General features: G+C 39.4%; 2 protein-coding genes and 1 long non-coding RNA gene across 3 annotated transcripts in view; 1 reads left to right on the plus strand and 2 right to left on the minus strand.

Annotated features, from left to right (window-relative positions):
• Positions 1–6319: 6319 nt before the first annotated feature.
• Positions 6320–7674, minus strand: LOC129762963 (uncharacterized). Its single transcript, XM_055761605.1, has 2 exons — positions 7413–7674; positions 6320–7328 (listed from the first exon to the last, which is right to left on the minus strand). The coding sequence occupies exons 1-2, from the start codon at positions 7536–7538 to the stop codon at positions 6423–6425; spliced, it is 1032 nt and encodes a 343-aa protein (XP_055617580.1). The 5' UTR covers positions 7539–7674; the 3' UTR covers positions 6320–6422.
• Positions 7675–10401: 2727 nt separating this feature from the next.
• Positions 10402–27706, minus strand: part of LOC129763005 (uncharacterized) — a 143658-nt gene continuing 126353 nt past the window's right edge. Inside the window, exon 4 of the long non-coding RNA XR_008740777.1 lies at positions 10402–10916. This is a non-coding gene — a long non-coding RNA (uncharacterized LOC129763005). The remainder of the gene's footprint in view (positions 10917–27706) is intronic.
• On the plus strand, positions 26062–27026 carry LOC129762997 (dnaJ homolog subfamily B member 1-like). Its single transcript, XM_055761690.1, has 2 exons — positions 26062–26589; positions 26908–27026. The coding sequence occupies exons 1-2, from the start codon at positions 26129–26131 to the stop codon at positions 26912–26914; spliced, it is 468 nt and encodes a 155-aa protein (XP_055617665.1). The 5' UTR covers positions 26062–26128; the 3' UTR covers positions 26915–27026.

Consider the following 27706-nt stretch of genomic DNA (forward strand, 5'->3'; position numbering starts at 1 on the left):
GTGCTTGGAAGTTCTGAAGATATCTCTATCGAAACGAAGTGGTTTTTGTATTATGAATAGCCCGCATCTAAGAAAACAATGAAACATTTTTCATACACTAAGCCTGTGATGTTATGTTCATCCTGATGGAATAAATTATCCCTTATTAACAATGAAAATAAATCGATCGCTCACAATTTATGTGCGTTAGTTTCAGCATATAGATTTCAATGAGAAAGATCAAGAAGAGAAAAAAGAGAGATGTATGGATGCCCGACCGGCATTCTCAGAGTCTCTTTACACAGTGCCAGCAACTGCTGAATAGATCGAATCGATTGGAAACGAGAGCGAATCGGTTTTTAAAATTACATTCTACCTACTTCAAAGTATTTTTGGTTTTGACACGGGCCAGTCGCCACATACATGCATACAAATGAGACGTAATGTATTTAAAAAAAATGTGTCCACGTGGAAATTATCTAAACCCCCTCCCACCTCACCGTGGACAAGCGTGGACATTTCGTGACCCCTACCCCCCCTAAAATTGTCCACGTGGTATGTGGACAGCTCCTTACGGAATTTCATAGTTGCAGTTGTGAAAATACATGAAAAAGTTCATTTTCTAATAATTATATTTTTTGTGAAGCAAACTGTTCCATGACATGACATGACATTTGGCATCCTTTCTATAGTGCTTTGTGAAACATTTCAAACTCGTTTCAGAATATTTCAGCACCGCCACTGACATTCGAGCAGAGTAACGAATCGAGCTGTTTTCCTCGATATCTATAATTCCAGATTTTACTCGGTGTGATAGTGATAGTGATTGTATCGAATCCTAGTTTTTCCTGCATGTTCTGTGTTTAGGTTTTCATTTCACCCCCATATACTCCGGTTAGACGTAGTCCCACGTCAAAAAAAGTCGCACGAGGCCAAATATTGAGAATACGGTGGATGGGGCAGCAGTTCGTAGTGCACGTCGTTCAATTTGGCCGTGGCGACGGCGGAATTTCCATTTTTCCCATTTTTCTAAAATCCGCGAACACGCCCGCTTCCACACACGGTCAAAACAAAACTACGAGTCCGATTCGGCTGAAATTAATCTCTCTTGCGATATTGACACCATCGGGCGATGAGGCTAAGTACTTATTGGACCGACCTCTTATATACAGATTCAATAACCTGTTTTTAAAAAGATTTTGAAGCTATTTTTGAGCTTGAGCTTGAGCTTGGGTAGACTGTACAATTCGTAGTTGCTCTCCGTGATTGACCTGAACCAACCAAATTGCACAAAGAACACGCAGAATGACGCTTGGGACTAGCAAATCATTCCTGTTGTGCAATTTTCGGTGATTCGAGCTTTACATGGTCAATAACGACGACGATTTTGAAGCTATTTTTGGATCAATAATTAGCAAGCATTTAACATAGAGGTGGGCAAAACGGTTCATTTCAATGAGCGGCTCAGAGCCGCTCATTCATTACAACGAGCCGGTTCATTTGAGCGGCTCTTTTTTGAACCGCGGGTCTTTTTTGAGTCGAGACTCTTTTGAACCGCGGCTTTTTTTTAGCCGAGACTCTTTCAAAAAGCGGCTCTTTTTGAGCCGAGACTCTTTCAAAGAGTGGTGATTTTGAACAACGGCTTTTTGTGAGCCGAGATTTTTTCAAAGAACATCTCGTTTTTGAACCGCGGATTTTTTTTTTTGAGCCAAGACTCTTTTAAAGAGCGGCTCTTTTGAACGGCGGCTTGTTTCAAGCCGAAACTCTTCCGGTAAGTAGCTTTTTTTGAACCGCGGCTTTTTTTTTGAGCCGAGACTCTTTTGAAAAGCGGCTCTTTTGACGTAGGACTACGTCTAACCGGAAGATATAGGGGGTGAAATGGAAATCTAGGCACTGAACAAGTAGGAAAAAATGCAAGATTTGGAACGCTTATAACTCGAGCATTTCTCAATAGATCGCAAAGGTTTTTGCATCAATTGATAGGAAATATATCTACGCATCTATCATAACGAATAACATTTCATTTTTCTTGAGATAAATAATTGAATAATTGTGAAATATCAAGCATTGTCAAAATGCACTATGTGCCCATTTTTGATTGGTCCATTTTGTGTTCCTCAAATCGTACCGGCCAAAACGGGCAACCAGAGCAGCAGCGAAATAGAATGAAGCACGATTGGAAAGGAAAAAGAAAAAAAAAATGAACGAAACATTGGTCGCAGTCTCACACATTCTCTACCAGCCAGTCAGCTTTAAAATCCCCGCTCCGCTGCCGTAACGATCATTCTCATTCAAGCCGTACACCACATCGTTTCGTATCACAACACATCAACAAACCAACCCAAGCAGCCATGTTTGGACGTGGTAAAGGATGAAAATGAAGGGAAAGGCAAAATCCCGCTCGAACCGTGTTGATCTGGAGTTCCCCGCAAGGGTAGCTAGGCCGAGCGCGTAAGTACCAGTGCACCAGTCCACCTAGCCGGCGTTATATAGTTTCAGCCGCCGAAGTGATCGAGTTAGCTGGCAAAGCTGCTCGCGACGATAAGAAAACCCGCATTCGGAACAGAACACATTCGGTTCGGTGGACATCAAGACAACAGGCAGTTGCAGCGAGTGGCGAGTGGCAAACGCAATCGCAAAACGGCATCAGGTAGCAGAAGAAAAAAGTTTGTTCTTTATACAAATTGCTTTGGTGGCAAATCCATAACATGTCGGCATCGAGGGCGTTCGAAATGGTTTTTTTCAAAACCACGAGTACTAAGTTTTCTAAATTGGAACCATTCCATAAAAAAGGCGCTTTTCAGGGCCATAAAACCTTCCAAAAAAGAGTTTAGGAAATACAGTTCAATGCTTTCTAAAACATTATCCAAAATTCCTGACTTTCCTGATTATTCAATTTTCACCAATTCTTAAATTGTTTCCAGATTGAAAGTACAGTAATTTACAATTAGTTCGACATTTAGCTAATTGGACGGACATGTAATGCGACATATTTAGTTGGACATTTTTGTAAACATAGAGATCCAAATTATGACCCCACATTGAAAGTCGACACTGTACCACTGTCATCGCAAATGTTCAATTACAGGTTAAAATCGCCTCCAATGCGACACTGAGTGGTGCTTCGGCACGTCGCATCAAATGTAATTTACTGAACAACATGTCACAAAGCTGGATGGGAAGAAATTTTCCAACTGTGAAAGCTGTGGCAAGTGGCAACAAATCACTAAACAGGAAGGTTTAGCCGAACAAGATGGGGATATCGAGTGATAACAAAACAATAAACTCTTTAGATTGAAGATAATTTTGTGATTCTGAAAAGGACCCTTTTTAGCCTGCATGTGAATCCAACGAGCGAACAAATCGTAATGAATGTATTTTTTTGCCATCGCTCCCTTTTAACGCTCATTCATTCGGCTGAGTCTGCCGATTTGTCTCTATCCTGTGAGTGTGTACCGCTAGAGTATAAAACACGCGGACCCCAAAAAATATCTTATTTTCTTTCAAACCGTAAACCCGTGTGGTTGTACGGCATCGGCATCGTGGACGTAACAAAGGAGGACAAGTTAAGGGAAAGGCAAAGTCTCACTCGAACCGTGCAATTCTCCAATTCCCTGTTGGTCGCATTCACTGATTGCTCCGCAAGAGTAACTAGGCCGAACGGATTGGTCCCGGAGCACCAGTATACCTAACAGCGATTATAGAGCTTCGGCCGTCGGAGTGCTCGAGTTGGCTTGCAAAGCTGCTCACGACAATCAGAAAACCCGCATCAAGAACAGAGCAGCTTCGGTTCGGCGCTCATCAAGGCAACAATTAGTTTCAGTGAGTGGCAAAGTGTTTCTCCGGCATGTCGCATCAAATGTAATTTACTGAACAACATGTCACAAGCTGGATGGGAAGAAATTTTCCAACTGTGAAAGCTGTGGCGAGTGGCAAACGCAATAGCTAAACAGGAAGGTTTAACCGAACAAGATGGGAATATCGAGTGATAACAAAAACACAATACCAAAGGTTCTTCCCAGAACCATCAACATATTCATAAAGAGTAAACAGTAAACTAATCCATTTTTCATGGAGATAGGTAGGTATTCACGTAGGAGAAGAAAATAAAACAATATATTTAAAATATATATTTAACAAAAGCTGTCCCCTTTGTATAGTCCTACGTCACTCCGGTTATGTCCCCGACATTACCCACCCGTCTTTTTTGAACCGCGGTTCATTTCAAGAACCGTGGATCGTACGCTTGTTCTGACGAACCGTCTCAAATTAGCGGCTCATGAGCGCTCGCCTATCTCTAATCTAACGCGTAGACATTGGGCCCTATTATAGAAATCGAATCGAGGATTCGATACAATCACCATCACTATCACACCGAGTAAAATCTGGAATTACAGAAATCGAGAAAAAAAACAGCTCGATTCGTTACTCTGCTCGAATGTCAGTGGTGATGTTGAAATATTTTGAAACGAGTTTGAAATGTTTCACAAAGCACTATAGAAAGGATGCCAAATATTTTTTTGAGACACCTGCTATGAAGATTATAAATATCTATATTTCCAAAAGTGTTAATATGGTTATGTTTTGGAGAAAACTGATATTCCCTCAACGAATGAAGCTTAATAGGCGTAATGCATGCGTAGATGTGTAATAAAAACGACATCATGGAATAATTTGCTTTACAAAAAATATTATTATTAGAAAATAAATCTTTTCATGTATATTCACAACTGCAATCTATGGAATTCCGTAAGGAGTCACACATGAATTCCATTTTTTTTAGCAAAACAATTTTTTGCATGTAATTCTCTTTTAGCGTCGATTTCTTGTTGCAGCGGCGTCAATAGCTTCAATGTATTGGGCCACAACCTGTGGCCCTGAATTCTCGCTTGTTGTGTGCTAGTGTTTTCTTTACCTTCCACCTCATGTTAATCCAAATCTGTAATTTAAAAAAATCATTATTGTTTTGCAAGACATTTCAGCTTTAGCATATGGCAGAGAAAGTTTAGTATAGTATAGCATTAAAAAAGAAAATTGGTGACAAAAGTAATACGTACTAATGTACGCTAGCAGGAATACGCAATTTTTAGGTAGGAAATTCGGTTGATAGTAATTCAAAGAATATGATAAAATTTACTTATGAAGTTATATGTATCGTAGAAGAAACATTTACTTTCTGCCATTCTGAACCAAGACGCATTGATGGTCTCAGCGCATTAAGCTCCTCACTGCATTCCTCGCACTTTTCCTTAACCGGGATTCTATTTGAACTGCCTCCACAAATACCCCGAGCAATGTTTACATTCGCTTTCATTGGTTCAACAAGTCGTTCAAACTGGTGATGATTTGTTTGTCCACTCATTTTCACCCACTGAAATATGCGCTGGAAGTAAGTTCTGCATTGTAAATTATAACATGATGAATATAAATAATGCTGGATTGAACACTTATCTTGTATGGACTATTCTGGCAGCACCGTAAAACGAATACTGATCAAAACAAACGAACATGTGTTATAAATTGCATATATTTAAGCGTTTCTGAAATGTTTGTGTATGTGTGTATCACTCGCTCGGTACTATCGAACTGCTCGATTTCTATAATAGTAAAATGGAGCTAACGAGCAAAATTCTTATCGCCTCGATTTCTATAATAGGGCCCATTGTATTTTTCGAATGAAGTGTTTTTCATACCATTTCGTCCAATTGTTTAGGAGGTATTAACGCTCAAAATCTTGTTGCTTGTTGCATATCTTCAGAGAATTATTTTGTTTTGGTTTGCGTCCCTGATATTTTTCTTTGGGAAACATTTCAGAAACGCTTAAATATATGCAATTGCAACACATTACATTCGAGCACTCTTCACTATCACTATCACAACGAGCAAAATGTCGTATTTTAAAAAATCGAGATAATCTCGTACCGAGCTCGAATTTCGTGTGTTGCGATTGCTCTGAAATGTTTCACAAAGGAAAATATCAGGGACGCGAACCAAAAAAAAATAATTCTCTGAAGTTATGCAACAAGCAAACCAAACAACTCAAAGAATTCTGAAAGTTGCACCGATAGCTATCACTCGTTCCAAGCTATCGAATTGCTCGGTATCTATAATAGTAAAATAGGGATACGAGTAAAATTCTTATCGCCTCGATTTCCATAATAGGGCCCTATCTCGATTTTGGAAATTTCGCTCGGTGTGGAAGGTATTGTATCGACTTCTCGATTCGGCACAATATGCAACATGGAAAACAAAAGGAATAGCATTGTTTTGGGGATCCTCGTTCTGAATTCGTCAAAGGCGTAGCGTATTGTCAATTCTGACCAAAGATACAACCGATTTATTGAATCAAAGATGAAAATACTTTATTGCATTTGTCCAAATATAAATAATCTTAATCTCAAAAACGCCGCTTTCGTCCTGCTATTCCTGGCACTGATATTTCGTTATTTTCTTGACGTCTTTTTTGCATCCATATGCGCCAGCAACTGATCAACATTGTAATACACCTCCAACGAGTTGGCACACTTGGTGTGCCAGCACCGGATCGGTTGGGGAAAGGGTTGGCCTGAGTGTTGCGATCGCATGTGCCTTAACAGCTGCATCACAATCATCTTGCCGCAAATGTGACATTTCATTTTGTTGTCCGTGTGAAGCTTGGCATGAATTCGTAGCTTCGCCAGAGACGAATACCGGCGGGAGCACACGCTGCAGTGGTACCATTGTTGCGCTATCTGTTGTAACCCATCCAAAGAGAATCCACTATTCGCGAAATAATCGTCGTCATCATCGTCGTCGTCCAGCAGTATCGACGAAAGGATTGCAGTATTGTCCAGCTCTCCTTCCGTTTGATAACCTTGGTGCGATTGGAACTGAAGTACATCCTGCCCCTCCACCAACTCATAATCACTCAATAGCATACTCCCCAAGTCCTGATCCTGATCATTCCCAACATAACGTATGGGCGCTGGATCAATGGAAACCATTCCAGAAGTGATCTGTCCATTACTCATCTCTTGCCCAACCCCACCGGCATCCTCATCATCATCGTCGTCGATTACTACCTGGGCAACGATTCGTAACTTTTTCATTGCTGCGTCACCTTGATTTGTGTCCTCTTTGCGCTTAGGGTTTTCATCCCTTTCACCATCCGCAACGTCATCATCGTCATCATCCAAACAGACCACCTCCGTTGCCGGCTGGTCGCCCAGCAGCCGCTTGCGCAATTCCGACTGCTTTTGCCGGTAGAAGTCGTTGTTTACTATGCACTGAATCTTGAATGTGGACCACTCGTTCAATTTCATCACGCATTCGTCGCACACAGACGAGGGAAAATCTTCCTCAATGGTGAGCTAAAAGTAGTTGGTATCGAATGTATTTCCATTGAATGTTTTGTTTTGGGGGAGTATCCTTCTCTGGATCTTCCAGCAAATTACTTTGATAGAGGTACACTCGATGACCTTCTGGACCAGCAGAATGTTCGGTTCCATCGTTTGCTCGTCGTAAAGTGCCGTCGTGCCAGCGTTCGTGGACAAACACAGCCGACACATCGGGAGTTCCATAGCTCAATCGAATCAGTTTAGCTCTGGCTTTAAATATCAGCGTTTAAATTTGGGGGAATCTTGAAACATTAACAACAAACATAACTAAAATAGTTGTAACATTCACGAAGACGATGCGCATCAAAGGGAGAGAGATAGGTTGTATACAAACAAAACCGGTTTGACACATCAATAAGCAGCGTTTGTTGGGAATTGTATTGCAGGGATGCCATGCGAACTTTTTCAGGTATCTTCGCGAGACACGATGAAATGTTTTCACATGTCCACCCATGGATGGCACATGTTTTTGACGTAGAACCACGTCTTTCATTAAGGGTGCCAAATCAGAAAACATGTCACGTTTTTATGAAATAAAGTTAACGTTAATAACTATTTTTGCCGCGAAAGGATTTGACCAAATGAATCGGAAATTCTCTAAGATTTGTTTTTTATGCTATATACAGTGTTGCCAACTATAATTTAAAAAAATCAGGTAGAATGAAAATAAGAATCAGGATAAATCAGGATAGCTCATATTAGGTTGTCCGAAAAGTTAATGTCGATTTTTGGGAAAACAAAAACATAATTTTCAATCAATGCATTATAATTTAATTCTATATCCATAGTTCTATTTCACAATCTTTCGCCGTCTTTCACACAGCTTAAATATTCTATCCTCCCAGAACATATTTGCTTACTCGTCGAAAACTGCCGCGAGCCATACATGTGAGAAATAAGTTGCTTGGTAGTAGTTCATAACATAGAATCTATTCCAAATCCAACCAGAAACAGATTATATCTTTCTTCGGACGAAGACCGGATATGTAAAAGCATTAATAAGCATGTTATAAATCCGCACATGAGCGGAAATGCTAGTGTTTCGAATGACTTTTTGATCGTTTATATTTTTTGTGAAAAATCTACAGCATCACTACAGTCAATTGCAAAGAAATCAATATTCAAATTTTCACTTAATTCATCATCCATGCTTTGGAAAGAATTTTTACTCAACAAATGAGGAAAGTATATCAGCGGTGGAAGACTTGTTGGATTCTTGCTAATTTTTATAATATTTAGTACGGTTATAGATATATTTATCATAGCCCCATAATTAAAGTTGATTTTCGTTGTTGTTGAAATCAGACACTTGAATCAGACGAACAAATTACATATAAAATCTTATTAATATGGACCGTGGATTCAAAAATTTTCTCTTGAGTAATTTTACGCTTTGAAACGTATTCCTACACCAATAACTTTGGGGATATATCTACATACACATTATCCTCAATAAAGCAACGTTATTTCTCAAACTTAATCTCGTCTGAAAATCTGGTTTCTTGAAATTTTCTAGCACTGTTTTGGAAAGCCACGAAACAATTGAGGGTAGAGACAAGAAAAGTTAAGTACAACTTCACGCCTAGAGAATTCCCAGCAAACATTAAGTCGTATGAATAGCTATAATTGGAGGAGATATACATACAACCAAGACACATTTGTATGATATATGATGCAGATAACTAGCATATACACACAAAAGTGGAGGCGATATACGTATATGCCATATTTTGTACGCATATAAAGCCGTATATAACGATATGCGATGCTTTTTGGACTGATATGCGATTTGATACGACAACGTTACCACTCAATCCATCGATGACATGGAAAATCGTGTTTTTGCATTTTATGCGATTTTAGATATATATGATCGATATTTTGATTCATATTTTATGCGATTGTGATTTGATACGAAATTATATGTAACTTATCATGTGCAAAGTTATACGATTTAATGTTTGCTGGGTTGACCTTAATGTAAGATATATACAAGTGCGAACCGGAGAACTATCATGACAGAAAACTTTGGCATAGGAACCAGTATATTTATTACGAATAAAAAAAATCAGGATCATTTCAGAAAAATGAGGAAAAATTGAGTGTTCGTCAGGATATTAGGGAGCGTACTAAAAAGTCTGGGAAATCCTGAAAAATCAGCCATATATTATAATCCCATGGTGTGTAAACGGTTAGAATTGATGAAAACTAGAAGCGTTTTCGTTTTCACATACATTTGTTCTGCTCATTTGTGAGCTTTTCTACCCGTGCCGTCAATAACGAGCAACTTATCGACGAGCAACGAAGGGGAATTCGTGAGATTTAAAGTCTCCGTGAACAAAGGAAAAGAAGAAGAACGAAGGGAAATATTTGCATAGAGTATAAACAGTGGATCTCGCTGGGGCAAGCTTTCAGTCACGTTCTGTATTCTGTATTGTTTTGCGTCATCACATATCTTCGTTTCGGGTTGAGCTGTGGACGCGACCAAATTACTCACTCGCTGATGTCTCTGGCATTGCAATCATTGCATCATACTGACGCTATTACATTAAATTCTCACCAAGAACAGAAATGTTCTGGAATTTTGTCTGTGATTTGGTGTCGCATAACGGTAGCAAAACTCTGTCCACAAAGGATGAGAGCAAAGCTAATCTATACCGGAAATATTAACAGAAAGGGCATCTGTTGAGAAGAGCGCAAAACGGAGAAAAGTGTGTGTATATTTAGTTGCTTCAAACCATCGATATATGGATATTTGCGTGCGTACGTGCGTGCTTCATAACACGTACGTAAAAATAGCGGATCTTCCCTGCGCTGAAACCTCATTTGTATCTACTTCCATGTGCATTGGCCCTGTCACGATGCAACAATCGCCAAATTTTTTGATGCTCTTTTTATGTTTCCACTTGGGACACGTAACCACTATTTTAATTAAGACTTGGAAATAATAAGAACTACGTGTGTTAACTTTGGGATCACAGAATATTCTGCCTTACGTTTATTCTTTTTAATTTCAAAATTAGAGATTTAATAGATCGTCCGTATAACGAAAGGGTTTACCCATTTTACCGAACATTATTATTTTTATGGTACACTGCAGTCCTTCCTTCTCAAGAACCTTGCTACATACTTATTTAAATTCTAAATTAAAACTGCCTTCGAAAGTTTTAACTAAAGCCTTCTCTACAGTTCATTAAATACAATTCAAACTATCTCAGAAACTCAGATTTCACTGAATTTCAATCGATCGCGCTACGCGCGTATTATTCGTTGAACTCAGATCGTTCAATTTTTCGTCTGACTTTTCGAGCGCGACTACTGGTCATTATCAGGCTATCGCTCGTTTCCTGTCGGTCCGTTTTGGTAGATTTTGGATCACTCCTCGTCTCTGGGAACCCCAGGAATGGCTCCTCCTCGTTCTCGGATACCGTATAGCCGTGGAATTCCTCCGATTCTTCCCGTCTGCGTTTCCTTCGGTTGACTTCCAGAAGTGGTACCAACGAGCTTCGAATCTGAGAATGAGCCAATTTCAATTGGTTTCGATGCGCCATAATCGTCGTTCTGTATAGGGAGATTTGAAAGGTATTTTTAGACATTTGTTTCACGAATCTCGCCTCAATCCATCTCTGAGGATCAGTTTTTCTAAAATTTTTATAGTAAATCACATCTCCTACGACTAATTTATTAAATGGATCTGGCTTAGGAGGAGATACGACAGGCATATCTTTATGAACCGGTTTGTCGAGAAATTGTTTATATTCTTTATTTGGATTTATCAAGTCTAGTAAAATTTTTGGTTTAAAGGATAAAACTTTGTGTGACGGCGGGCTTCCATCTTTGGTGGGGATTTGACTGCGATAATTAATTAGAAAGTAGTTAATTTTGTAATTTAAATCTAATTGCCGCAACTGAGGATCCAATAAATACTTTTTAAAGACATCTTTGACCACCCTCACTAGTCGTTCTGCTTGTCCGTTGCTACTTGGGTTGTACGGTGGGCTCTTCATTACCTTTAATCCGTGTTGTCTTAAAAATGATACGAATTCTTTCGAGTTGAAAGGCGGACCTCCGTCGGTTACCATTACATCGGGAAGACCAAACATAGCAAAAAGAGTAATGAGTGAATTAATCACTCGTTTTGCATCCGTTCCATGCAGCATGACCTCAACTTCCACCCACTTTGAGTAACTGTCAACAATTAGCAGGAAAGTTTTTCCTTCGAAATGGAAGAAATCTGCATGTACGCGACTAAAAGACCTAGAAGTTGGTATCCATTTGCTATGTTCGGGCTTGGCAGGCACAGTGTCCATTTTTATACACGCCTCACACTTCTTCACGAAGTTTTCGATATCTAAGGTGATTCCTGGCCAAAAAACCGTATGCAAAAGCTTGAGAACGCTCTCTCTTAAGATTTTCGGAATGATAACTCTGTCTTGATAAAGAAGGCAATTCTGGACCACCTCCAGATCCGTTCGTACTGAATACAAGCGAACCACGAATATTGTTAGGCCACTCATTTCCAACAAATTGCATCACTTCTGCCAAACAAGAATCTTTTTCTGATTCTCTAGCTATCAAAGCAAAATCCAACGGAAAAGCATCTGAAAAATTCAAGCTATTTATGTTGTTATGCATTACCCATGTGTGCCGATGGTCTGTATGCAATTTCGAAGTCGTAGATAGATAATTCCATGGTGTATCTCTTTAATCTAGTTACAAACAACGAATTATTACCGGGTTTGTCGAATATTCCCACCAAGCGTTTGTGATCTGTGTACACCTTAAAATTTTTACCAAAAAGAAATTTGTGAAATTTCTTCACGGTACAAACTAATGCCAATGCTTCTAAATGAAATATAGGGTATCGTTTTTGTGCAGCATTAAGCGAAAACGATGTGAAGCATATGGGGTTTTCTAATCCATTGATCTCATGAGCCAGAACACCTCCTAATCCGTATGAACTAGCATCCGAGACGACTATCAACGGCTTGTCTGGATCATAAAATTCCAACAAATTTGCATTCAACAGAGCTTTCTTGCTGAACTGAAATGCTTCTTCGCAATTTTCCGTCCAATTTACATTAACATTAATTACATTAATGGCCAACAGAGCATACCAACTTCTTAGCTTAGAAGAAAGATTTGGAACAAATTTGTTGTAAAAATTGATTAAACCAAGAAATGCTCTAAGTTCTGTCACGTTTGTCGGAGCTTTAGCTTGACTAATAGTGGAAATTTTTTCAGGGGATGGTGAAAGTCCCTTATCTGTAACAAGATACCCTAAATAAGGCAGCTGTGTCACGAAAAACTTGCATTTCTTGAAGTTTACTTTGATGTTTGCTTCAGAAAGTCGCTTGAGAACGGAATCCAAAATTTTTGCACATTTATTAAAAGTATCAGCCGCGATAAGAACGTCATCAAGATAGCAACTTACGCCATCAAGCCCGTGCATGACCTGGTCCATAATTTGTTGAAAAATTGCCGCAGAGCTTGAAGCCCCTTGCGGAAGTCTATTATAAGTAAACAAACCCTTCATAGTGTTAATGACCGTGAACTTTTTGGACCGCTCAGACAGAGGAACCTGCGTATACGCCTCCGCCAAATCTAGGCAACAAAATACCCTACAACCTGCTAGCGAAGCAAATATATCCTGTGCTAGTGGCAACGGATACGTATTAGGTACTATGGCTTTGTTGATAGAGACTTTACAGTCTATCACCAACCGTATATCTTGATCTCTTTTAACTACCACGATAACAGGTGAAGCCCATTCGCTAGCTTTTATGGGTGTGATTACCTTCTGATGCCCCTGCATCTCCAAGTGTTGTGCCAGTTTGTCCTTCAATTTGTAGGGTACCGTATATGCCTTCTTAAATATGGGCTGCTCGTGTTTCAAAACTAGATCCCATCCTCGTCGCCAGCTTTTATGTTTCCACTTGGGACACGTGACCACTATTTTAATTAAGACTTGGAAATAATAAGAACTACGTGTGTTAACTTTGGGATCACAGAATATTCTGCCTTACGTTTATTCTTTTTAATTTCAAAAGTCTATTTAATCGATCGTCCGTATAACGACGATCGATTAAATAGATAATAGGGTTTACCCATTTTACCGAACATTATTATTTTTATGGTACACTACAGCTCTGATTGGCGATTGTTTGATGGTGCAAATTATACAGCCGTGATGATGAATATAAACAAGGATGAGAGATAGGGGAGATTGCATTTGCGCTAATCTTGATCATAACGAAGCAATACTCTTTTCGAGGTTGTTGAGATTAACAGAAAAAGTTTATTTCGTTTATTCAGTCACCAAGAAAGTGAATGTCGTTCTGGGATTTTGTATGTGATTTGGTTTCGTTTACCAGTAGCGAAACTTTCTCCACTGGGGATGATAGCTGCGCTTATCCTAAGCATGAGGAAGTAATGCAACTTTTTTCAAGGCCAGTAATATTAACAGAAGCGTTTCTCTTGAGAATAGTGCAAAATTATGAGAAGTGTTTACATTCCTAGTAGCTTCAAGCCACCAATGTATGGCTCTGTATGGATGCTATGGCGAACGCTTGTTTGGCGCTTGGTTTACGTTGTACGAACGATGTCTAGAGGTGCGATTCCACTGAGGCAATACTAAATAACATGTAGCATGATATTTGATACTTGCAAGTATTGTCATTGTTGTTGTTTCCATGCGGTGCCAAAGATATATACTCGACTGTAGCCAGGTCTATGCCAATTGCGAAAAAGGCCACTGGTATAGCGTTCGAGGCAAATTTTCAATGCATCGTCATGAAACGAATTGCGACATACGATCAGCTAGTGCATAGTTCCGCGAGGGCAGCAATGAATGATCAATCTCTACAATTCTACAATAAAAACAGGAAGTGGGTTATATCTATGGTATAACCGCAAGGGTGACGTGGGACTATCGTTGATTTAGAGATCATTTGTATGAAGTTGAATCTGAATTCATTCTGAATGAATGAATATTTGGAGAACTTCGAAAACGAGAGCGTTACGTTGGAGGCACAAGGTTTTATGCATCCAATATTGGATACGGAAATATCCTACTGATGGGGAAGAATAATCTTCAGAAGCTATCCTGTTGATTGCGATTGATTGAAAAATCACAAAACCTAATGTATTTGGTCACAGTGTTACATGTATAGAAAACATTAAAATAAACTCTTTCATATGAATGTAATTTTAAATTCCCAGAGGAACTGGCAGATTATTTTCAGTAACGATTAGATATTTCCACATTTTCCTCGATACTGGAAGCCCACCAGTGGTTAATGCTAACTCGATAACCATCTGTTAATAGCACTTGATTGAAACATATTTGGTCACAGTGTTACATGGATAGAAAACATTCAAATAAACTCTTTCACATGAATGTATTTTTAAATTCCTAGAGGAGCTGGCAGATTATTTTCCGGATCTTTCTCGATCCAAACGGAAAGAATTCCGTGCGTGTATGTGTGTGTGTGTAGCGGCTGCTTCGAGATCTTCCCGGGGAACCGTTTGTAGCATCACTCTCCTCCTGATGGATTCCCTTCTGGCCTAAGGTGCACAAACAGGCTCTTGGTGACACCGTTCATCCGCGCTTTCATGATAAATGAAGAGATTCACCACAACAGCGACAACATGCTCCAATCGCTGTTCAATTAGAACTGAGTGGATTTCCGAGCGGCGCTCGCTTATATACCGATTGGTGATTTCAATAGCCTATTTTGAAAGCAAATTTAAGACTATTGAAACAAGTTTTTGGATCAGAAAGTAACAAGTATAGAACGCGTAGACATTTTATCTTTCGAATGAAGTGTTTATCATACCATTTCGTTCAGTTGTTTAGGAGCTATTAACACTCAAAATCTCGGTCTCCGGCGTAACGCTTTGGTTTTCGAAACTTCGATTTTACACCCCGGTATAGAAATGAAAGACGTAGTCCTACGTCAAAAAACATTTCAGGGCGATACCACCATTTTCCTAATTAGTTATTTCTAAAATTTCACAGCATTATAAAATAATATCCGAAGTTATAAACAAGCCACTTATATAAATAACAGCGTAGTTCTACGCCAACAATGCGGCCACATTAACGGAGAACTACGAAGTTTTTGCATTCAATTTGTCACTGTCGGTATTATCATAAAAAGGGATGAAACTTTCGCATGTTCACATGTACGAAATCGATTCCATATAAGCTGAATCAAGCAACAAACACATTCTTTTTAGAAGAAAAAAATGGGTGGGTTATATCTATGATATAACCGCAAGGTTCACGTGGGACTACCTTAGCTTAGCAATCATTTGTTTGTATTGATTTAATTTTCTTCGTTACAAGTAAATTTAATGACAGCATTTTGCCTAATCATCAAATGGTATGCGTAGAAATTCAGTGAGCAGAAGATATGAAGACATATCCTTCAATACAATTATGAATAACCGACCCAAGCGTTGCGTTCGTACCCGCTTTTGTAATCCGTGCTAGGAAAACACTTTCTTCTTCTTGAATGGCACTAACGTTCCTAGAGGAGCTTCGCCGTCTGAATGTAGTATTACTTACGTCATTTTATTAGTACTTAATAGAGTTTTGTATGACTAATAACACGCCTTGAATGCATTCTGAGTGGCAAGCTCTAGAAATACGCATGACCACAGTGCAAGACGGAAGAAGTTTCTTTGACGAAAAATTCTCCCAACCAGAACGGGAATCGAATCCGAACCCCCGGCATGTTAGGTTTGACGCACCGGTCAGCCACGGGAGCACAGGAAAACACTTTGCGGAGTGCAAAAAAAAAAATGCGAGTGCAGAAGTACCCCCGGCTTGCATGAATCAAAAACTTCAACTTCTACTTTGTATACTATAAAGGATTTAAACTTGAAAGTTCATTCGTCTCTAGTGTCTGCACAATTTTCCCAGGTTCCTAAGTTTAGGAGACCGTGTTAAGGAAACATATTCTAGTTTGCACAAAGTCAAGCGAGTACAAGAATACTCGAAGCTTGCATTTATTTGCAGAGCCGATTTTCTCATACATCTTGGTTTTGAAGTCTGTGTTAAACAAACACATTTCAGTCGGAACAAAAATGCCAAAAATGCCATTGCTATATTATCCTGGATTCCTCGAGGCGAGAAAGACGCACCACGCTAGATATGGGGTACAGACTAGGGGGGCGTTGCTGATTAATGGTCAGCTGCATCCCAATAGGAAGTATCCCGTGTCGGGCACACGTACAGAGCATCAAAGACTGCAACATACCAATTATGAGAACACTTGTAATACTAACCTCGAGCCAACCGCGAGTAATCGGTTACATATTACTAACATAGTTGTAAGACAAAAATTGTCAAACTATTGGACTCCCGGCCCCGTCAGGCTAACGTCACATGTGCCTTAATAAAATATATATTTTGGGAAAAAAAATATGCCACTGACTTGCATGAATTTGCAATACCAATTTCCTCAGACACCTTGGTTCTGAAGTCTGTGTTGGGGAAACACTATTCAAACGGAACCAAAGTTCCCCCGACTTTCATGTATTTGCAATGCCGATTTCCCCAAGGCTGCTTGGGTTTGATGGCTGTGTTAGGGAAACCGTAGATCGGGCCAATCAAAATGAGGTAGTTATGAAGTTTAGATAGCGCTTAACATTTTACAGTTATTCAATTGTTTATCTAATGAAAAATAACATTTTATTAATTGCGATAGAAGCGTAGAAATATTCCCTATCAATTGATGCAAACATCTTTCCGTTCCAGTAAGAAATGTTCGAGTTATAAGCATTCGGAATCTTTCATTTTTTCCTGCATGTTGTTTGTTTAGTGTTCCATTTTACCCCCCATATACTCCGGTTAGACGTAGTTCCACGTCAAAAAAGTCACAGGAGGGTTGTGTCCGAGACACGACCGCATAGTTGACGTAGGATTCCGTTAGGCTATGTGTTGATGCGAATTTAAATTGGACTAACAACACCTAATCTTATATGTAGAGCATATGGAAAATCACTTTCTAATATTTTCTAATATTTCTTCACTTTTCCAATTTTCCGCATTGTATAAACTTTCTTTGGGTGAGAATGAACACAAAAAAAAAGACAGCTTAGACCAAACGACCCGTTCTCGAGCGGGAACACACCTTGGTTTTTATTTATGGAAATTGAAATAAATCGTTTCATGCATCAAGTTCTCGTGTGTGATTGTCCTTATACCCTCCTTTCCTTCCTTTGCGGGTAATTCGTCCCCTTGCTCTACACTTACACTTGTGCTAAATTTTTCACAATACACGATCGGTCATTGATATGAAATTTAACGAAGCAACCAACATTAAAGTTCCAGATTTAAATTTTATTTGCTAGAATTAATCGTATCATTCACCCTACTTGCAATACAAAAGCTCCCCCTACTTTTATGTATTTGCAATGCCGATTTCCCCTAGGCAGCTTGGTTTTGTTAGGTCTCTGTTAGGGACCCGCCGCATGTGTCGTCAATTTCGACCAATCAGATGTTGGTATTTCCGTAAGGGTAGGGGTTGAGATTTTTCAATTGTTCGATAGTTAGTTTCATGACATATATTATTTTCTTCAATATGAAAAATTGTTATGGAGTGCCGAAATCGATTGAAGCAAAAATTTCATCAATCCATCATCGAATGACTGAGCAATAAGCGTTTGAAATTGGACAATTTTGGATGGAGGATGTAGCAGTTTAGTTTTGGAAGCGGTAGCTTTTACGGATTCGTTGATGCTTTCCTTGACTTTTGCGCCATCGGCTTCTGTGCGTCGATTTGCGAGGGTTTGACCAATGGTGCCAACACCACCACGACGAGCTAAACGACGGATAGCGGGTGTGATACGATGCGATGCAATGCTCTTCGCTCCTCTGCCTCCTTTGCCGCATCCAATTGTTGATGTGAAGAGGAGCGCACCAGCAATGCACACTAGATTTAATTTGATGCTCCCCGCTGCTTCCTCTTCTTTGCTCCCTTTGCCGCACCGCATCCATCGTTGGTTGCCGATGGCTTCCTCTCCTTTGCCGCACCGTATGGTGTTGCTTGATTTGTAGAGCACTGCACACTAGAAGCCCAGATGTTTGCCGATCTGAGCGTTGAACGAGAATGAGAAATCCAAAAATGCTACCGTCCTTTTATATCAGTTGGTATGTGAGAAATAGGCGCCCCCCACTCGCTCGTCATGCAAATATTTGACTTATCGGGGAACGAAAGAAGCGAAGCAGGCGAAAAAGAAATGACGTCAATTTCGACCAATCAGTACCGTTTGGATAGGGGTTGAGATTTTTCAATTGTTCGATAGTTAATTACATGATATATATTATTTTATTCAAGGTGAAAAATTGTTATAGAGTGCCGCAATGTTTTGATGTAGAAATCTCATCAATCCGTCATGAAATGACTGAGCAATAAGCGTTTGAAATTGGACATTTTTCACGATGAGATCGATATTCGTTTTTCAATTTGTACCCCAATATGTTCCCGAAAGACGTAATCCTACGTCAAAACACATTTCCTACTTTTGAGATTCTGATCATTCCGGTATTCCTTGAAACACAGTCGCCAATAAGTTGATTGGCGAGGATAGAGAAGAAAAAAAACAGGAAGTGGGTTATATCTATGGTATAACCGCAATGGTGACGTAGGACTATCGTTGATTTAGAGATCATTTGTTTGAAGTTGAATCAAAATCCATTCTGAATGAATGAATAAATGAGTATTAGGGGGACTTCGAAAACGAGAGCGTTACGTTGGAGGCACAAGGTTTTATGCATCCAATATAGGATACGAAAAACCTTGTTCTGAAGAATAATCTTCAGAAGCTTTCCTGCTAACTGCACCTGATTGACAAATCACAAAACCAAATGTATTATATGGATATTTTATGGATAGAAAACATTAACATAAACTCTTTCGCTTGAATGTAATTTTCAATTCCAAGGGGAACTGGCAGATTATTTTCCAGCAACGATTAGATATTTCCACATTTTCCTCGATACTGGAAGCCCACCAGTGGTTAATACTAACTCGATAACCACCTGTTAATAGCACTTGATTGAAAAATATTTGGTCACAGTGTTACATGGATAGAAAACATTCAAATAAACTCTTTCACATGAATGTATTTTTAAATTCCCAGAGGAACTGGCAGATTATTTTCCAGAAATGATTTGATCTTTCCGGAACTTTCTTGATGCTGAATGGCATCCAAACGGAAAGAATTCTGCGCGTGTATGTGTCGATCCTTCGCCGTCCACCTCCTCCAGCACGTTAGGCAACGATGTTGTCTTGTCGATGTCCTCACGAAAAATGAATGCGTCTCACCACCAGAACATCGCTTAAGTATGCTTTTTGTGCGAGATTGAATCGAGAGAAGGTGTGGTTTACGATGGCAATTTGGAAGGCAAACTAGAGGGGAATGAACTCTCTGAGCTCGAAACTTTCGGCGACTGAGCAATGATCGATTGCGTGCGCATACAATATTGGATACGGAAATATCCTACTGATGGGGAAGAATAAACTTCAGAAGCTTTCCTACTTATTACACTTGGTTGAAAAATTCGCTGTGTTATATGGTTAGAGAACATTAAAATAAACTCTTTCACATGAATGTATTTTGACGTAGGACTACGTCTAACCGGAAGATATAGGGGGTGAAATGGAAATCTAGGCACTGAACAAGTAGGAAAAAATGCAAGATTTGGAACGCTTATAACTCGAGCATTTCTCAATAGATCGCAAAGGTTTTTGCATCAATTGATAGGAAATATATCTACGCATCTATCATAACGAATAACATTTCATTTTTCTTGAGATAAATAATTGAATAATTGTGAAATATCAAGCATTGTCAAAATGCACTATGTGCCCATTTTTGATTGGTCCATTTTGTGCTCCTGAAATCGTACCGACCAAAACGGGCAACCAGAGCAGCAGCGAAATAGAATGAAGCACGAATGGAAAGGAAAAAGAAAAAAATGAACGAAACATTGGTCGCAGTCTCACACATGCGTAATTCTCGAGCCAGCCAGTCAGCTTAAAAATCCCCGCTCCGCTGCCGTAACGATCATTCTCATTCAAACCGTACACCACATCGGTTCGCATCACAACACATCAACAACCCAACACAAGCAGCCATGTCTGGACATGGTAAAGGAGGAAAAGTGAAGGAAAAGGTAAAATCTCGCTCGAACCGTGTTGATCTGGAGTTCCCCGCAAGGGTAGCTAGGACGAGCGCGTTAGTACCAGTGCACCAGTCCATCTAGCCGGCGTTATATAGTTTCGGCCGCCGAAGTGATCGAGTTAGCTGGCAAAGCTGCTCGCGACGATAAGAAAACCCGCATTCGGAACAGAACACATTCGGTTCGGTGGACATCAAGATAACAGGCAGTTGCAGCGAGTGGCGAGTGGCAAACGCAATCGCAAAATGGCATCAGGTAGCAGAAGAAAAAAGTTTGTTCTTTATACAAACTGCTTTGGTGGCAAATCCAGAACAAGGCGGCATCCAGGGCGTTCGAAATGGTTTTTTTCAAAACCACGAGTACTAAGTTTTCTAAATTGGAACCATTCCATAAAACAAGGCGCTTTTCAGGGCCATTAAACCTTCCAAAAAAGAGTTTAGGAAATACAGTTCAATGCTTTCTAAAACATTATCCAAAATAATAATAAAACACAAATTGATTTTTTCATAATTTGTTTGCCAGGATCTGATGAGTATGTGAATTTGGCAGTTGTTCTGAGCTTATTGATAGTTGGGGACTTTCCTGATTATTCAATTTTCACCAATTCTTAAATTGTATCCAGATTGAAAGTACAGTAATTTACAATTAGTTCGACATTTAGCTAATTGGACGGACATGTAATGCGACTTATTTAGTTGGACATTTTTGTAAACATAGAGATCCAAATTATGACCCCACATTGAAAGTCGACACTGTACCACTGTCATCGCAAATGTTCAATTACAGGTTAAAATCGCCTCCAATGCAACACTGAGTGGCATTTCGGCACGTCACATTGAATGTAATTTACTGTACAACATGTCACAAAGCTGGATGGGAAGAAACTGTGAAAGCTGTGGCGAGAGGCAACAAATCGCTAAACAGGAAGGTTTAGCCGAACAAAATGGGGATATCGAGTGATAACAAAACAATAAACTCTTTAGATTGAAGATAATTTTGTGATCCTGAAAAGGACCCTTTTTTAGCCTGCATGTGAATAAAACGAGCGAACAAATCGTAATGAATGTATTTTTTTGCCATCGCTCCCTTTTAACGCTCATTCGTTCGTCTCGTTAGACTCGCCCTTCTGGCTGAGTCTGCCGATTTGTCTCTATCCTGTGAGTGTGTACCGCTAGAGTATAAAACACGCGGACCCCAAAAAATATCTTATTTTCTTTCAAACGTAAACCCGTGTGGTTGTACGGCATCGGCATCGTGGACGTAACAAAGGAGGACAAGTTAAGGGAAAGGCAAAGTCTCACTCGAACCGTGCAGGTCTCCAGTTCCCTGTTGGTCGCATTCACTGATTGCTCCGCAAGGGTAACTAGGCCGAACGGATTGGTGCCGGAGCACCAGCATACCTAACAGCGATTATAGAGTTTCGGCCGTCGGAGTGCTCGAGTTGGCTTGCAAAGCTGCTCACGACAATTAGAAAACCCGCATCAAGAACAGAGCAGCTTCGGTTCGGCGCTCATCAAGGCAACAATTAGTTTCAGTGAGTGGCAAAGTGTTTCTCCGGCACGTCGCATCAAATGTAATTTACTGAACAACATGTCACAAGCTGGATGGGAAGAAATTTTCCAACTGTGAAAGCTGTGGCGAGTGGCAAACGCAATAGCTAAACAGGAAGGTTTAACCGAACAAGATGGGAATATCGAGTGATAACAAAAACACAACATCAAAGGTTCTTTTCAGAACCATCAACATATTCATAAAGAGTAAACAGTAAACTAATCCATTTTTCAGGTAGATAGGTAGGTATTCACGTAGGAGAAGAAAATAAAACAATATATTTAAAATATATATTTAGCAAAAGCTGTCCCCTTTGTATAGTCCTACGTCACTCCGGTTATGTCAGCGACATTACCCACTCGTCTTTTTAAATTCCCAGAGGAACTGGCAGATTATTTTCCAGAAATGATTAAATCTTTCCGGAACTTTATCGATGCTGAATGGCATCCAAACGGAAAGAATTCCACGCGTGTTTGTGTGTGTGTAGCGATGTCTTCCCGGGGAACCGTTTGTGGCATCACTCTCCTCCTGATGGATTCCCTTCTGGCCTAAGGTGCACAAACAGGCTCTTGGTGACACCGTTCATCCGCGCATTCATGATAAACGAAGAGCTTCACCACAACAGCGACAACTTGCTCCAATCGCTGTTCAATTAGAACTGAGTGGATTTCCGAGCGGCGCTCGCTTATATACCGATTGGTGATTTCAATAGCCTGTTTCGAGAACAATTTTAAGGCTATTGAAACAAGTTTTTGGATCAAAAAGTAACAAGTATACAACGCGTAGACATTTTATCTTTCGAATGAAGTGTTCATCATACCATTTCGTTCAGTTGTTCAGGAGCTATTAACGCTCAAAATCTCGGTCTCCGGCGTAACGCTTTCGGTTTCGAAACTTTGATTTTACACCCCGGTATAGAAATGAAAGACGTAGTCCTACGTCAAAACTCGAGTTAATCTCTGTTTTCTCTCTGCCACCATCCGCCTAAGCTGGCATATATCCTGAACAAACATTCAACCCACTTATTTTCATAGAATTAAAAACGCCACACTTCCTTGGTTTGACCAAAACAACAGTATATAAAGACTGTACCTCACCCGCCTCCGGCTTATTCACACTTTCTTAACTTCAATTAATTGACAAAATAAAACGACCCTTATCTTATGAGTCCTCCATATTAGTGCAGTACAAAGCCCTAAGAGAATTTTTCAGCCGAGATGAATTTCAAAAAACCCATTTTTTTGCGTTTCTGAAAGAAGCCGGAGAATTTTTTTTTATCAGAGACTATAGGAGACGAATGAATCGATAGATTTGAAACCTCCGTAGACGAACGAAGAAGAAGATGGAACGTACATTTCACGTACATTAACCAGTCATCCAACTACTAACCAGACAGCAGCGGCAGTGAGGCTCGAAAATGGCTTTTCTCAAGGTCAATAGTTAGTTTTAGTTTTCCAACTTCATGAATCAACCAACCAAACGCATACTTCATAGAAAATCCTTATTCCATTTAACAAACGCAGAACTCACTGCACAGAATACTTGCACAGAGCTGCGCGAGCGATCGGCAAAGCAACCACATTTGCAAATTAACTCAGCTGATCGGTGTCAAGAGCGACACTTAAATGTAATTTGTATCTCCGTTCGATGCAAAGTAACATGTTACATAATTATCGCTACATTACTTGCTCTTCTTACAGCACGACTGAGAGAGCACAGATTGCCTGTGCTAAACGACCAATCAGAACGCTGGATTTTCATTTAGATAATGCTTATGTTCATGCGACTAACAAACTACATCAGCCTGTTATGCATATATGATTCAGTATAGATCGATTTTATGATAGTGTATTGCATGAAACCGATGCTTGTTACATCGAATTGAGACTTTATCTGTAGTGATTAATAAAATCGAGGTTTTCGTCTTTTATATGATTTTGGTTGTACGCAATGTATCCTTTGATCGACATTATATACGATTTTGATTCGATCTAACTGTATATGCGACTTAGAGTATGCCAAGTTATGCGATTTAATGTTTGCTGGGTATAATTCAATCGTTCAATAGGATAGTTGTTTTATTGTGCGTAGGTGAACTGGAATATTTTCTATTGGTTGATGCAAATATGTCTGCGATCTATCGAGAAATGACGGAGCTTGAAACGCAATATTTACTCTCTACCAGTGTTGAGAAAAATCGTCTTCGCTAAGCTCAAATGCATAGATTTTCGGGCTGGGTTGCATCGAAAACCTATATACTCCAAACGAAAATCGAAATGACAGATCCAGACAACCAGTGAATATGAGCAAATGAACTTTTGCTCTTCAATATGTTTTGAAGATAATTTTTTCACCCAGTGTCATTTTCATATTGATAATTCGAGACGTCAGAATTGAATCTCATTTTAGCTAAATGAATATCAGCTGTTGTTTACTTTTAACCTGAGGCTGCTGCGTGCGGATGGTTTTTATTTAGTTCAAACTTTTATTGTATAACTGCTTGCAATACAATAAATACAGCGTTTAGGGATGGTTCGCGGTTTTTTGCTTGTCTCTATCCAAATGTTTTATGGGCCCGTGCTGCTTTGCAGCTGCCGGATGCCGTGTTTGGAAAATTCACTGCCAGAACGAATATCATTTCGAATGTGATGAATATCAATTTGATGCTTTTGATATTTGAAGTATAAATAACAGCGAAGTTATGAACCCCACTCAATGCCGTATTCATTCATTATAGCAAATTTGTTCATGCATCAGCGTTATTAACAAAATGAACTCGTTTGTTATTGTCATTAATATAATGAGGGAAGTGTGTTTCAAGCTTTAAAAAAGTCATTTACACTGAAATAAAATCATATTCGTTAATTGTGAATATTTGTTGATATTCTAAGACACTGCTCTCTACTCTCTGATTACCTGTGGAACGAACACTGCATTTCATTCGCAGTGGTATACACGTATTGTAACTCACCGATGCATAAGTACAACCTTAATGAGAGCACGGATTGATAAGCACCCAAATTGGTAGAACAAATGTATGGAAAATTGGGAACGCTTCAATTTTTCGTTAATTTATACTTATGACAGACATACAGCTGTACTACCGTTGTACTTCGAAAATTGTATGTCTGTCACCATGTACAGCGCTAGAACCATGCAAGCAACTCGGTACAATCGCTGTACCTGTACCGACCTATTTTACCGCTGTACATGGCTACAGTTGTACTGTGCGCAGCGCCACAAATGGTTAGTGGTGGGTAGCATGAACAAACTGAATCAAAACACTTGGTAAATATTCTTTTCATTGACTTTCTCTTGAGTTAATAACTCAGATTGGAAACTTGTTTGTTGTGTTTGATAGTTTAGACACTAAACAAAAACCTTTTTCATTGAAATATGTGGTGAAAATTGGAAAAATTTCTGATTGTCAGTTTGCCATACGGTACAATGTACAACCAAAGTATGTCTGTCATGGTACGATAGTACCTGTACAACGCTGTACTCTTACAGCGCAAGTACAACTGTATGTCTGTCCCTGGTATTACACCGTTTACGGATTAGGAAATCATTATGTATAGCACATCAAATTAGATTTTCCCATACGCACATTATCAACATTCGTTCGTAGGGATAAAAAAAACAGTTGTTAACGTAATATTATTTCATAAAATTGTGTTTCTGTGTTTTGATTTGGCACACTTACCGCAAGGCGATGTCCTACATCAAAAATCTCATATTAGTTAAGAGATTGTACCACACTTCTTGTCAGATAGAAAGGTAATAGCTTATCCGCAGTAATGGTCAAATTGAATCGGGATCATTTTCTATTTTAGTACTGGAGCGAGTGAGCCCAACGGGAAAACGTAAGCGAAAAACGCTGCATTGTAAAATAGTCTTAAAAAGCCGTCTGTCTGTTCTTACCCCAGGTTTCGAAACCTTATAAAAAGGCTGCACAACCAGCAATATGTGTATAGTGTTCTCAAAGTTCTACTGACCAATAGATAAGCGAGTGTATCATCTTTATCACATGTCGCTACAAGAATCAACAAGAAACATGAGTCAACCGGTGGCGGGAAGTCGAAAAGACTACACCCCCGACCAGCAGAAAATCGTAGATAGGATAAACGCATGTACAGATTACTATGAGATGTTGGAAGTACCTGATAATGCGCCAGGTTCGATAATTAAAAATGCGTACAAGAAACTAGCTTTGCGTCTGCATCCGGATAAGAATAAGGCACCGGGCGCTGAAGAGGCCTTCAAATCTGTGGCCAACGCATACACCATATTGGCTGATGAAAGCAATCGCGCAAAGTATGATTATTATCGGAAGAATCCAAACTTCCCCATGGAAGAGACCGTAATAACATCGAATATCGATCCTTACGTTGTATTCATTTGCGTGGGCATTGGCGTAGGCGTAATTACCGCTACTTTGATTTGGAAGCTGTTCACGCAGAAGAAGAAACCCAACCAAAAGCAAATTTCGTAAGTTCTTTGCTATCCCCAAATGATAATTGATAAATAATGGTTTAATTCAGAGAGAACCCTATGTAAAGACTTGTCTTCATTTTGAAGATATTTGACTAATCGCGTAGACATGCTATTTTGTGGAGACATCACAAAAATATTTACAGACTTTCCAACCACATTTCACGTTACCATCGATGGTCGCAGGGCACAACCGCGGTGAAGACATGTAAAGCCACTTCCTCGTACCGCGTGGAGACAATCGAAGAAATCTCCTGGCATCTCTGGTTTAACCATCGTTCAGCATATCCACTGATGTATGTTTGTTCATTTCAGCAAATGAAATGGGTACGATCAACTCGGGGTATGCGCCACACATAATATGGAATCAAGAAAGGTTACGGAGTCAACAATAAGAACTGTTTATGTTTCACCAAAGTATTTATTAATTGTGAAATAAATTATTAACTTATTTATTGAATAATAGTTGTCCATTAAATTATTATATTTCTCCGTAATCATGAATATGAAACTTTTTTTTGACGTGGGACTACGTCTAACCGGAATATATGGGGGGGTAAAATGAAAACCTAAACACAGAACATGCAGGAAAAAATGAAAGATTCCGAATGCTTATAACTCGAATATTTCTTACTGGATCGGAAAGACGTTTGCATCAATTGATAGGGAATATTTCTACGCATCCATCGCAATTAATAAAATGTTATTTTTCATTAGATAAACAATTGAATAACTGTAAAATGTTAAGCGTTATCTAAACGCCCTAGCTACCTCGTTTTGATTGGCCCGATTTACGGTTTCCCCAACACAGCCATCATAACCAAGCAGGCTTGTGGAAATCGGCAATGCAAACACATGAAAGTATGGGGATTTTTGTTCTCACCGCAAGGTGTTCCCTAACACAGACTTCAAAACCAAGCAGTGTTGGAGAAATCGACATTGCAAATACATGAAAGTCGGGGTATTTTTTGTTCCGACTGAAATGTGTTTCCCTAACACAAACTTCAAATCCATGGAGCGTGGAGAAATTGGCATTGCAAATTCATGCAGGTCTGGGGTATTTTTGTTTCGACTGAAATGTGTTTTTCTAATACAGACATCTAAACCAAGGTGT

Source organism: Toxorhynchites rutilus, chromosome 1, assembly GCF_029784135.1.
Source record: "Toxorhynchites rutilus septentrionalis strain SRP chromosome 1, ASM2978413v1, whole genome shotgun sequence".
NCBI classification, from domain to species: Eukaryota; Metazoa; Arthropoda; class Insecta; order Diptera; family Culicidae; genus Toxorhynchites; species Toxorhynchites rutilus.